At 39.6% G+C, this 13,697-nt stretch overlaps 2 protein-coding genes across 2 annotated transcripts; both read right to left on the bottom strand.

Moving 5' to 3' along the window:
* Nucleotides 1-3,757: 3,757 nt before the first annotated feature.
* On the bottom strand, nt 3,758-4,696 carry LOC143323346 (olfactory receptor 6N1-like). The gene has a single exon (XM_076735160.1). It carries the CDS (start codon nt 4,694-4,696, stop codon nt 3,758-3,760), a length of 939 nt encoding a protein of 312 aa, XP_076591275.1.
* Nucleotides 4,697-12,279: 7,583 nt separating this feature from the next.
* LOC143323344 (olfactory receptor 4D1-like) lies at nt 12,280-13,218 on the bottom strand. Its single transcript, XM_076735157.1, has 2 exons — nt 12,644-13,218; nt 12,280-12,436 (listed from the first exon to the last, which is right to left on the bottom strand). The coding sequence occupies exons 1-2, from the start codon at nt 13,216-13,218 to the stop codon at nt 12,280-12,282; spliced, it is 732 nt and encodes a 243-aa protein (XP_076591272.1).
* Nucleotides 13,219-13,697: the final 479 nt, after the last annotated feature.

The following is a 13,697-nucleotide window of genomic DNA, read 5'->3' as shown; positions in this document are numbered from 1 at the left end:
CAAAATCCTTCGTAGCTGACGAAGGTTGGTGCCCCTGGTAATATTAACGAATGTAACATTAATTTAGAGGTAATTCCCCTACAATGTGGTAAGTGTCAAACAAACCAGAAGATGTTTCATATTTTCGCTTACTCGAAGTAGCCACTATTTGCTTTGATGACAGCTTTGCACACTCTTGGCATTGTCTCAATCAGCTTCATGCGGGAGTCACCAAGAAAGGTTTTCCAACAGTCTTGAAGGAGGTCCCAGAGGTGCTGGTACTGTATGTCTGGATATATTTCCAAAAAGTGTGAGAATTATATCAAACATGGTTGTTCCTTGCTGGAGCCTCATAAACTCAGCCTATCTCTGGCGGAGTTTATTCTAAACAAGTCACATTTAGATGTGAGTAAAAGTCTAAATAGTTGTATGTGAATTTACATTTCCATAGTCATATCTTACAATTGTGCCGATGTTAAACTTGTTTCAGTTTTGTCATGAAATCGCTGAGAGTGCTCCATAATGACTGCATGCTGTTTCTACAATTAGCTATGTTTGGTCAGCATTGAACTTTGCATTTTTTATGCCAAGGCCAAATGATATAAACAGTCATTTGATCATGTTAGCATGTTAGCATGCGGATGTTGAGCCACTAGTGTGTCTGTAGACTCTTGGTCTTGTTACCTTGTATCAGAAAAGCTTGACCTTGTGATTATTTGACCAGGAAATGCATAAAAAACACCTTTCTCTAACTTAACTCACTTCTCCAGCTCTTAGCCTTTCCCAGCATACTGTGAGCTGGTGGTGGGGTTCACCCTCAGGATACACACAGGGGACACCCACACAGGTGCAGGAAGAGAGCACTGACTGCTGCCACTTTTGATCCAGCGTGTATTCGTTTGTTGATGTTGTGTTCAGGGTAACAAGTTCCTGTCAGAAAGTTTTGTCTTGGAGGCAGAGTGACATGTTTCTCTCAGGCCGATGACACTCAGAGGCAACAACACAAATGAGTTCCAAGAGGAAGCTAATTAGTGTCTCGTGTCAATAACGGTCTCAAGTGTGTGATTAAAGTGTGCATGTGTGAGTCCAGGCCTCTGTGTGTCTTTTACCTTTGTGAATTCTCATCTCAAAATGCTCTTATGCAATGTTGTTTACCCCAGAATTGCTTGTTTTTCTTACATATTCTAAACACATATATCTTCAACTGAACCCATTATTTTGATTATTTTGATTATTTTTGGGAACATGAACCTTTTAATGTGCTATTTACACATGAATTGTTGATGTCTTGACACCAGGAAGAAGTGAAATCTGTGAGAGAAGGCGGCGATACATGAGGCCTAAAGCCTCGCTGGCCACCATACATGTTGTTCGTGGAGCCAAGCACTGTTTGGCTCTGAACTGTCTGGGTCTTCCACATTGAAAACAGAGGTCATAGGTCAACAGCGATCACTCTGATTATCAAAATAATTTTCCCATTCATTGAGTGTAAGTTTGTATGAATGTAAGCCCAAATGAGTCATTGCATTTCTTATTTCTGGGAGAGAGGAACAAAGTTTATGAGCCACATCTGAAGAAGCACAGTCAGTGTCCTTCTGTCATTGTGCAAGAAAACACAATCAAACAGACAAAACACAAACACATGAAGAAAACATCCTCACCAACAACACACGAGCAAACACAGAAACACTACAAAATGTGTTTTCTTAAGTTGCAGGGCATTGAGCTCTCAGCACCGCCATACAGGAAAGACAATGAAGAGAGCCCACCATGAGACACTGGGGACATTAACACTCCTGCCCCACCATCAATCTACGTACTCACTGGGGCTTTTACTCCTGCAGGATTTTTAATCAATTAAATTAATGGTTCTTCCAATTGTCAAATGGCTCTTATTATTAATGTTCCACATACAGAACAGTGAATTCTTATGTTCTCTTCCTAATATCCTTTTATTTTTACTTGAGTCTTTTCATATTTCAGAGGGAAATTCTACTTTTTACTGCACAATTATTTATAGCTTTAGACACTAATTGCAAATTAGGAGTGATGCATAGAAAACATGTAACATCTAATAGAATATGATATAGCTTTAAATGAAATTACCCAACATTGTACAAGTCCAGTTGAAATGATTAGTGGATTAAGCGATGAGTGGATTGACAGAAAGCTGATTGTTGGGACAATAACAGTCATCTTTCATGCAAAATGTGAGGATTTGGTACATTTCCTTTTAATTATTTTACTGAATTTGATCTATTTTTAACATTTCTGAACTTTGTAGCATTGGGTTGACAAAATAAACTAATTGTGAGAGCATTTTTCACTTTTTTTCAGAATTTTTACAAACCAAACAATCAATTGATTACTTGAGAAAATAATTAGAAGATTAATCCAAAACAGCAATAACCATTAGTTGTAGTCCTAAACAGTTCAAAATGAGGTCCACCCCAAACAACGGCTAGAGTAAAGTCCTGCTATTGCATCAATGCAATAATAATCTACTGATAAAATATACAGTGGTATGACAGTCACAGGGGCCATTTTTCTGCATTGAGTTGTTAAGTAACATTTTCAATGCAGGACTTTTACTTGAAACAGAGTATTTTCACAGTGTAGTATTAATGCTTTTGCTTAATTATGAACCTCAAACCTTCACAGACCTGCTGACAAAGTTTCCTTTTCACTCACAGGCTCATGCAGTGTGCTGCTTATTTTGATGCATAGAAATATACGGATGATATGAAACCTGTGTAAATGTATGTATGTGTTTTTGCACAGACAGAAATACTAACTGTAACTGTTTGTAATTTCGATTTCCATCCTCCTCTTCCCTTCCCTCTCCTGAGCTCCTCCCATGCTGTTGCTGTTTTTCTGAGCCTGCCATTCCTCACTTATCCTCAGTGAGCTCAGTGTGTTGCACACCTGTGACTGATCGATTCATCGGCTCTGATCTGCTGCCTGCAGCTGCTCCTTATCAGTAATTAGATGTAGAACTCACAACAAAGCAGGCATTTTTGTAACCAAGGTTTATGAATTAGGTTCACTTTTTTGTTGGAATGAATGAGGAATAAAGAGTCCAAGAGTCAAATTATTTTGAGCTTTAGTCATTTTTACTGACTATACATTATTACCACCAGTATGAAAACATGTGAGCATCAGTGTTTGCTCAGTCTTTGCTTTCATTCACACACTATAAACACAGGACAAAGTACAGGAACATGTGTAACATCAGCAGTATCTCTATCATAATATATATATATCCCAGTATTTCCAACATTATCTTTTCTATTTGTGGTACCTGGCAGTAGTTTTCTAACATTATCATTGTGTGTCCTATTAGTAAAAACTTATAACAATATATTCTGTTTCAGATACAAGATGCAGCTGGTTCGTGTCTGTACAATGGGCAGAAGCTGGTTTTCCAGACTCCATTCAAGAAAGAAACGTTTTTTAAAACAATGTTAACACATGCCTTCAAATCCTAAACAAAGCTAATAATGTGAGACTAAATTAATCCTAATACAAGGCTACTCGAGGCTGATGTGTATACTGTAAAACAGCAGCTCTGATATGCTGAGATGTACCTGAGACAGGCATCTGTTGTCCAATGATGATAAAGCATTTTATATGTCAGTGTCTTATAATTTATTCATATGAAAACAGGTAACAAGCAAACAGTTTAGAAAATGCACTGATGAATGTTTCCATCATTTTAGTATAATACAATTAAATGATGCAGTGCTTAATAGAAAGTGAATTGACAGTTCACAGCAATCTACTGGGATGCCTCAATTTTTTTGAGTCTGTTAAAGATCTTATATTTAATTTCTTTTGTCCTGAGACAGTACACAAAAGGATTTACAAGAGACGGCCCGAGGATGGCGCCGATCATTAAGCCATGGCGTTCCTCAAGAGTTAATACTACACCTAACCTGGTCAACACAATGCGGATAAATAACGGAAAGTAATAACACACAACCACAATCAGGTGACTCAAACAGGTGCTGCCCATTTTTCTTTTGTCATTATTTGAGGATAATTTCACAAAAATGATGATGCGGACATATGACAGGCAAATAAAAGTGAAAGTGAAAAACGAAAGACAGAAGAAAATGACGGTCGTCATATTGAAGTAGTAGTTGGGATCAAAACAGCCAGTTCTTATGATGGCAGCGTAGTCACAGAAAGTGTACTTGAGCTTGGTGTAGCAGTGAGGGAGAGGAAGCACAGTCGCAGGCGCAACAGACACAAAGCAACAGGCCACAATCCACAGGACACATGTGAGGCCAAGAGTGCGCACGTTTGTCAGATAACTGTGGTACTGAAAAGGACAGCTAATCGCAAGCAGTCTATCAAACGCCATAACTGCTAATGCAAACATCTCCATCACTCCCCCCAAATGGAAAGCAAACATCTGCATTAAGCACGGCACATAGGATATAGTCTTAACACCAGCAAGCAGAACCCCAATCATTGTTGGACTGGCACTGGAGGTGTACAGTATATCAACAAGAGCAAGGTTACAAATCAGAAGATACATTGGTTTGTGTAATCTCTTGTCAGAAATAATGAAGAGGATGTTTACAATATTGCCAAAAATGGCAAGAACATAGACAACCAGTATAGCCCCACCCACTGCCATAGGCCTTTTGGTTGTGTCAAAACCACCAATAATAAATGCTGTTACTTTGATTGAAGCATTCTGTAAAGGCATATTCAACAAACTGTCAAGATGGAAATCTCAAGACAGAAGTTGAGTAAAAAAAAGCTCCTCTTAAAGCAAATGATCATTCAGCATATTGTCGAGCGTAAGCGAGCGTAACAGTTACAAAAACATCTGAGCTCAGTCACACAGCGATCACTACAGCCAACGATGGAGTTCAGCAGGCAGCGTTCAGGGTTTAGGGTTTTAAGACTCACCAGGACAGACACGTTTCACTGGGCGGACCCATCGTCCAATCACATTGGATAATGAGCCTGGTCACTCTGAGCACTGCAGCTCAATCTGTGATTATCATGTTCATACAGAGTAATTACAGTTTGAATGCCAAAATCCCAAGATACTCAGACTCTGTGAGACACACTGTGAGGAATGAAATGGCAGGAGAGTTCAAGTGAGATGTCACCGCCACAACTGAGCGCTCACCCATGTGTCCAAGTTCGGACACACCTTCCCATTCAATGGTTTTTCTTTATTTTTTCATTTTCTGAATTGTGATTAATACTGAAGACATCCAGACTATGAAGGAACACATATGGAATGATGTAATAAACTGCTTTGTGGACGGCTTTGCACACTCTTGGCATTGTCTCAATCAGCTTCATGGTAGTCACCAGGAGTGGTTTTCAGTTAACAGCTGTGCCTTGCAAAGAGTTAATTTTTGGAATTTCTTGCCTTGTTAATGTGTTTGAGATCATCAGTTGTGTTGTGCAGAGGTAGGGTTGGTGCAACGGTCTAACAGTGAATAGCCCTATTTGACTTCTGTTCTAATCCATATTATGGCAAAAACCACTCAACTAAGTAAAGAGAAACGACAGCTCATCATTACGACATGAAGGTAAGTCAATCCAGAAAATTTCAAGAACTTTGAACGTATCCTCAAGTGCAGTTGCAAAGACCATCAAATGCTATGATGAAACTGGTTCTCATGAGGACCGCCACAGGAAAGGAAGACCAAGAGTTACCTCTGCTGCAGAGGATAAGTTCATCAGAGTTACTGGCCTCAGAAACCGCAGATTAACAGCACTTCAGATCAGAGCCCACATAAATGCTTCACAGTAGCAGACATATCTCAACATCAACTGTTCAGAGGAGACTGTGTGAATCAGGCCTCCATGGTGAAATTGCTGCAAAGAAACCACTTCTGAGGACAAATAGGAAGAAGAAGAGAATTGCTTGGGCTGAGAAACACAAGGAATGGACATTAGACCAGTGGAAATCTGCCCTTTGGTCTGATGAGTCCAAATTTGAGATGTTTGGCTCCACCCACCATGTCTTTGTGAGACACAGAAAAGGTTAGCGGATGGTTTCTATATGTGTGGTTCCCACCGTGAAGCATGGAAGAGGAGGTGTGATGGTGTGGGGGGGCTTTGCTGGTGACACTGTTGGTGATTTATTCACAATTCACGGCACACTTAACCAGCATGGCGACCACAGCATTCTGCAGCAATATGCCATCCCATCTGGTTCGCGCTTAATGGGACTATCATTTGTTTTTCAACAGGACAAAGACCCCAAACACACCTCCAGGCTATGTCAGGGCTATTTGACCAACAAAGAGAGCGATGGAGTGCTGCGTCAGATGACCTGGACTCCACAATCACCTGACCTTAACCCAGTTTAGATGGTTTGGGATGAGTTGGACTGCAGAGTGAAGGCAAGCAGCCAACAAGTGCTCAGCATCTCTAGGAACTCCTTTAAGACTGTTGGAAAACCACTGCTGGTGACTCCCTCATGAAGCTGATTGAGACAATGCCAAGAGTGTGCAAAGCTGTCATCAAAGCAAACAGTGGCTACTTCGAGTAAGCGAAAATATGAAACATCTTCTGGTTTGTTTGACACTTTTTTGTTTACTACATCATTCCATATGTCTTCCTCCACAGTCAGGATGTCTTCAGTATTAATCTACAATTCAGAAAATTAAAAAAAAAAAAGAAAAACCATTGAATGAGAAGGTGTGCCCAAACTGTTGACTGGTACTGTATGGCTGGAAATATTTCCAAAAAGTGTGAGAATTATATCAAACATGGTTGTACCAAACAATCAGTTGATTACTTGAGAAAATAATTGGAAGATTAATCCAAAACAACAATAACCATCAGTTGTAGTTCCAAACAGTTCAAAATGAGGTCCACCCCAAACAAAGGCTAGAGTAAAGTCCTGCTATTGCATCAATGCAATAATAATCTAATGATAAAATATACAGTGGTATGACAGTCACAGGGGCCATTTTTCTGCATTGAGTATTTTCACCTTTAATACTTTAAATACATTTTTCTGATTGTAGTTGCATGCTTTTGTTAAGTAACATTTTCAATGCAGGACTTTTACTTGAAACAGAGTATTTTCAGTGTAGTATTAATGCTTTTGCTTAATTATGAACCTCAAACCTTCACAGACCTGCTGACAAAGTTTCCTTTTCACTCACAGGCTCATCAAATCAAATCAAATCAAACTTTATTTATATAGCACTTTTCATACATGGTGCAACACAAAGTGCTTTACAAGAGTTAAAACAATATAAATAAAAACAGAATAACATAAAAAACCCAACCCTCCCACCCCCATGTGTACTAACACACACCCTCAACCACGTGCATACACACACACAGAAACAAACATACACACACACACACACACACACACACACACACACATTCTCACCACAGACAGTAGCAGGAGTAATGAGACATGCAAGGCACTGAGGAATGAGGAGAATGCCACCTTTGGGGCCGTCCACACCGAGAGGAGTCATCACGGGCTATGAGCACAGGGGTACCAGCACCCGGGCCCCACCGACCCTGACATACTGGTGAGTCCCCACACCAAGGTAGGGAGCCCCCCCACCAGCCGGGCCGATGGGGCCCGAGGACAGAACCCCCAGAGCAGACCAGACACAACTCTCAGTGTGGAGGACCCCCCAGAGGAAACACTGGAATTAAAACAAAAAATAAATGAATAAGTAAAAAAGTAAAATAAAATAAAATAAAATAAAATAAAATAAATAAATAAATAAATAAATAAATAAATAAATAAATAAATAAATAAAAATAAAAATAAAAATAAAAATAAACAATAAATTAAACAGTTAGAAGAAGAGGATTTCATAAGATAATAAGTAAAGTAGATAAAATAGGGTAAAATAATGCAAAATGTAGGACGTCAGAATAAAAGACATCAACATAAGATAAATGATAAAAACATAAGAAGAATTTGAAGTCAGTTAAAAGCCTGATTAAAAAGGTGTGTCTTTAACCTTTTTTTAAAAATGTCAACAGTCTCTGCAGTCCTGAGGCCCTCCGGCAGGCTGTTCCACAGGCGTGGGGCATAGTAGCTAAATGCTGCCTCACCATGTGTTTTTGTTCTGGCTTTTGGTATGGATAAAAGGCCGGTGTCGGAGGACCTCAGGGTCCGCGAGGGTTGATATGGTAAAAGCAGATCAGATAAATAAGAGGGCGCAAGCCCGTTAAGACATTTAAAAACTAGTAAAAGAACCTTAAAATCGATCCTGAAGCGGACAGGGAGCCAATGCAGCGACTGTAAAACTGGTGTAATGTGGGCCCGCCCTCTGGTCTTTGTCAGCACGCGTGCGGCTGAGTTTTGCAGCAATTGGAGGTATGAAATACTCTTTTTAGGAAGACCAGAGAGCAGGGCATTACAGTAATCTAAACGACAGGAAATAAAAGCATGCATTAGCACCTCTGTGCTGGCCTGAGAGAGAAACGGGCGGACTCTGGCTATGTTCTTAAGATGATAAAAGCCTATCTTTGTTATATTTTTGATATGTGGGATAAAAGTCAGCTCAGAGTCAAAAATCACGCCCAGGTTTTTTACAGATTGGGTTGGTTTAAAATCTTGTAGTTTTGGTAAAAGTTTCTCTCTCTGGCCTTCAGGACCTATAACTAAAACCTCTGTTTTGTCCTGGTTGAGCTGTAGGAAATTCCCTGCCATCCATGACTTGATATCTAAAATGCAGTTAAAAAGGGCATCAATTGGCCCTGTATCATCAGGAGACACGGCAATGTACAGCTGTGTGTCATCAGCATAGCTATGGAAACTGATGCCGTGTCTCCTAATGACGTCTCCAAGAGGAAGCATATAAAGATTAAAAAGAATTGGACCTAAAATTGAGCCTTGGGGAACCCCACACCTAATTTCATGGGTTCCTGAGGAACAAGTATCCATACTTACATAAAAACATCGGTCTGTGAGATAAGAGTGGAACCAGTTGAAAACAGTACCAGAGAGGCCGACCAGGTGTGTGAGTCTATTTAATAAAATGTGATGGTCTACTGTATCAAAGGCAGCGCTTAGATCCAGTAGAACCAAGACTGTGAGTTTCTTGTTATCTAAGTTCCACCTGATGTCATTTAAAATCTTTAAAAGTGCTGTCTCGGTACTGTGGTTTATCCTAAAACCAGACTGATGTCTCTCTAAAATGTTGTTTCTGTTTAAAAAGTCAGTGACTTGGTTAAAAACCAGTTTTTCTAAAATTTTACTTAAAAAGGGTAAGTTGGATACAGGTCGGTAATTGTTAAAAACGTTGGGGTCTAAAGTGCTCTTCTTCAGAAGGGGCTTTACCACAGCTGTTTTAAAAGCGGTGGGGAAGACACCCGTCTGAAGAGAGCAATTCATAATGTTTAAAAACTGTTCCTCAAAGAATCCATAAAATGATTTTAAAAGTGAAGTGGGAATTGGATCTAAAAGGCAGGTTGTTGGGTTTACTTGGGAGAAAACTCGACCAAGTGTCCTCGCATCAACCAGGGCAAAACTCTCCAGTGTTTCCTCGGTCAAAGACAGCAGGTTAGGTGTATTAAAAGTTAAAACTTGTTGGGATAAAAGGCTGCATCTGATGTCCTTGATTTTAGTTCTGAAGTGGTCTGCAAAGTTCTCACAGAGAGCGTCTGATGGCTTGTTAAGAACTTTATTAAAACTTGTGCTTGTTAAGATATCAAAGGTGGAGAAGAGGAACCGGGGGTTGTTTTTGTGGTCTATGATGAGTTGTGAGAAATGAGAAATTCTTGCCTGTTTAACTGCGTTATTGTAGCTTTTGAGTTGTTGCCGTAGAGTCTCGAGGTGGACTGATAGCTTAGTTTTCCTCCATCTCCTCTCGGTACTCCTGCATTCTCTTTTCAGTTTTTTTATTTCACTGTTGTTTCTCCACGGGGGTATAGGTTTTTTTGTGATTGTTTTAGTTAAAAGTGGAGCTACTGAGTCGAGAGTTGACGTCAATTTGCTGTTAAAACTATCAACAATAAAATCACATGGTGCAGGTAAAATTTCTGCAGGAGTACTCTGTAAAATCTCAATAAAATTTGCAGCCACTTCAGAAGTTAGGTAGCGCCTCCTCACTGTTCTCACCGGGGCATCCCGCTGGTTAAAACTGGTGATATTAAAAAACACACAGTAGTGGTCAGACACAGCCAGGTCGACAACAGAGGGCACACCAATGGACAGGCCATGGGTTATGACTAGGTCCAGGGTGTGCCCTCTGTTGTGAGTTGGCTGCGTGACGTGCTGCTTAAAATCTAGACAGTTTAAAAGATTTAAAAATTCTCTGGATATTGGATCCGAGGTGTCATCAACATGTAGGTTAAAATCACCAGTTATTAAAATTCTGTTGTAAGAAGTGTGAATGATTGATAAAAGATCTGAAAATTCACTGATAAAAGAGCTAGAGTGATGGGGTGGTCTATATACAGTAATGCAGAGAATTGGAGGGCTGCTAAAAACAAAGGCGTGGTGTTCAAATGATGAGAAACTGTTAAAAGACACTGCATTAGAAGTAAGTGTGTTATTTACTATTGATGCAGTCCCACCTCCTTTTGGGAGGTGGGACTGCCAAAAGGAGGCTCATGCAGTGTGCTGCTTATTTTGATGCATAGAAATATACGGATGATATGAAACCTGTGTAAATGTATGTATGTGTTTTTGCACAGACAGAAATACTAACTGTAACTGTTTGTAATTTCGATTTCCATCCTCCTCTTCCCTTCCCTCTCCTGAGCTCCTCCCATGCTGTTGCTGTTTTTCTGAGCCTGCCATTCCTCACTTATCCTCAGTGAGCTCAGTGCGTTGCACACCTGTGATTGATCGATTCATCGGCTCTGATCTGCTGCCTGCAGCTGCTCCTTATCAGTAATTAGATGTAGAACTCACAACAAAGCAGGCATTTTTGTAACCAAGTTTTATGAGTTAGGTTCAGTTTGGGGGGAATGAATGAGGAATAAAGAGTCCAAGAGTCAAATTATTTTGAACTTTAGTCATTTTTACTGACGATACATTATTATCACCAGTATGAAAACATGTGTAACATCAGCAGTATCTCTATCATAATATATATATATCCCAGTATTTCCAACATTATCTTTTCTACTTGTGTACCCTGGAAGTAGATTTCCAACTATGTATTTCAATTAACATTATCAACATGTGTCCTATTAGTAAAAACTTACACAAGACATTCTGTTGAACAGACAGACCTTTTCTAACTATTTAACTTAAGATCTTTTATAATTATTATAAAAGCGTCTTTCCCCACCAACATGAATTATGTCGATAAAGCGCTCAGAAATGATGAAAGGAGATTTTGACATTTGTGACTTGCTGTCCTAAAATAGAGAGTGACCTGCGATGCCAGTGCTAAACCGGTTTTCCAGACCCCATTCAAGAAAGAAATGTTTTTGAAAATAATGCCAACACATGTCTTTGAATCCTAAACAAAGCTAATGTTACATTAAGATAATCCTAATACAAGGTTACCCAAAGCAGATGTGTATACTGTAAAATAGGCTACGCTGATGCAATAAATATTTTGTCCATAAAGACAAACAAGAAAGTCAAAGAAGAACCAAATAAGCAATGGGTTAAAGTTAAAGAAGGATCAAGGACATATTGCAGAGATCTTTCAAAAGGTGCCTTGATCAGCTTTGACACAGACGTAGACAACTTTTAAGTCCCAGAGCATATTTTACCATTATTATTGTCACATAACTGTGTCTGAGTTTGTCTGTGAGCAGTATTTTGTGATATATATCAACATATGTTGTCGGGCTGTAACTAATAATTATTTTCATTGTCTCCAATATATGTTTTGTCTATAAAATATCAGAAAATAATGAAAAATGGCATTTATACTTTCCCAGAGACCAAAGTGACTTCCTCAAAGGCCCTAAACCCACAGACATTTAATTCGCTATCATGCATGACAAGGGAAAGGATCAAATCATCACATTTAAGAGGGTGCAACCAGCAAATATTTGGCATTTTCATTTATAGAATACTGAAACAATAATTAACAAAAAAAATGCTGATTAGTTTTCTGTCCCTTTTTTTTCTGTCACTCATCAGTGACTTCATTGTTGCAGCTCTGATATGATATGAGACAGGCATCTGTTGTCCAATGAGGATAAAGCATTTTATATGTCAGTGTCTTATAATTTATTGTTATGAAAACAGGTAACAAGCAAGCCGTTTAGAAAATGCACTGATGAATGTTTTCCATCATTTTAGTATAATACTTAGACCATAAAAGGATGCAGTGCTTAATAGAAAGTGAATTGACAGTTCACAGCAATCTACTGGGATGCCTCAACTTTTTTGAGTCTGTTAAAGATCTTATATTTAATTTCTTTTGTCCTGAGACAGTACACAAAAGGATTTACAAGAGACGGCCCAAGAACGGTCCCGATCATTAAGCCATGGCGTTCCTCAAGAGTTAATACTACACCTAACCTGGTCAACACGATGATGATAAATAATGGAAAGTAATAACACACAACCACAATCAGGTGACTCAAACAGGTGCTGCCCATTTTTCTTTTGTCATTATTTGAGGATAATTTCACAAAAAATACGATACCAACATATGACAGGCAAATAAAAGTGAAAGTGAAAAACAAAAGAAAGAATGAAATGATGGTGATCATATTGAAGTAGTACCTGGGGTCAACGCACGTAGATCTTATGATGCCAGCGTAGTCACAGAAAGTGTACTTGAGCTTGGTGTAGCAGTGAGGGAGAGGAAGCACAGTCGCAGGCATGACAGACACAAAGCAACAGGCCACAATCCACAGGACACATGTGAGGCCAAGAGTGCGCACGTTTGTCAGATAACTGTGGTACTGAAAAGGACAGCTAATCGCAAGCAGTCTATCAAACGCCATAACTGCTAATGCAAACATCTCCATCACTCCCCCCAAATGGAAAGCAAACATCTGCATTAAGCACGGCACATAGGATATAGTCTTAACACCAGCAAGCAGAACCCCAATCATTGTTGGACTGGCACTGGAGGTGTACAGTATATCAACAAGAGCAAGGTTACAAATCAGAAGATACATTGGTTTGTGTAATCTCTTGTCAGAAATAATGAAGAGGATGTTTACAATATTGCCAAAAATGGCAAGAACATAGACAACCAGTATAGCCCCACCCACTACCATAGGCCTTTTGGTTGTGTCAAAACCACCAATAATAAATGCTGTTACTTTGATTGAAGCATTCTGTAAAGGCATATTCAACAAACTGTCAAGATGGAAAACTCAAGACAGAAGTTGAGTAAAAAAAAGCTCCTCATAAAGCAAACGATCATTCAGCAACAGTTACAAAAACATCTGAGCTCAGTCACACAGCGATCACTACAGCCAACGATGGAGTTCAGTAGGCAGCGTTCAGGGTTTAGGGTTTTAAGACTCACCAGGACAGACACGTTTCACTGGGCGGACCCATCGTCCAATCACATTGGATAATGAGCCTGGTCACTCTGAGCACTGCGGCTCAATCTGTGATTATCATGTTCATACAGAGTAATTACAGTTACAGTTACAGCCTGTCTTTGAACTCCAAAATCCCAACATACTCGGACTCTGTGAGACACACTGTGAGGAATGATATGGCAGGAGAGTTCAAGTGAGATGTCACCACTACAACCGAGCGCTCACCCATGTGCTCCAAAAACGGAGTTGCTTACAGACCTCAGGCCTAAACTCCACTC

The sequence above is a fragment of the Chaetodon auriga genome, chromosome 7 (assembly GCF_051107435.1).
Source record: "Chaetodon auriga isolate fChaAug3 chromosome 7, fChaAug3.hap1, whole genome shotgun sequence".
NCBI lineage: Eukaryota > Metazoa > Chordata > Actinopteri > Chaetodontiformes > Chaetodontidae > Chaetodon > Chaetodon auriga.
This window is presented reverse-complemented; position numbering and strand designations above follow the sequence as displayed.

Coding starts and splice junctions, on each gene's coding strand:
- LOC143323344 (XM_076735157.1), bottom strand. CDS start 13,218: ATGCCTTTACAGAATGCTTCAATCAAAGTAACAGCATTTATTATTGGT. Junction 12,437..12,643: donor TCTACGTGCGTTGACCCCAG/GTACTACTTCAA, acceptor CGTGTTGACCAG/GTTAGGTGTAGTATTAACTC.
- LOC143323346 (XM_076735160.1), bottom strand. CDS start 4,696: ATGCCTTTACAGAATGCTTCAATCAAAGTAACAGCATTTATTATTGGT.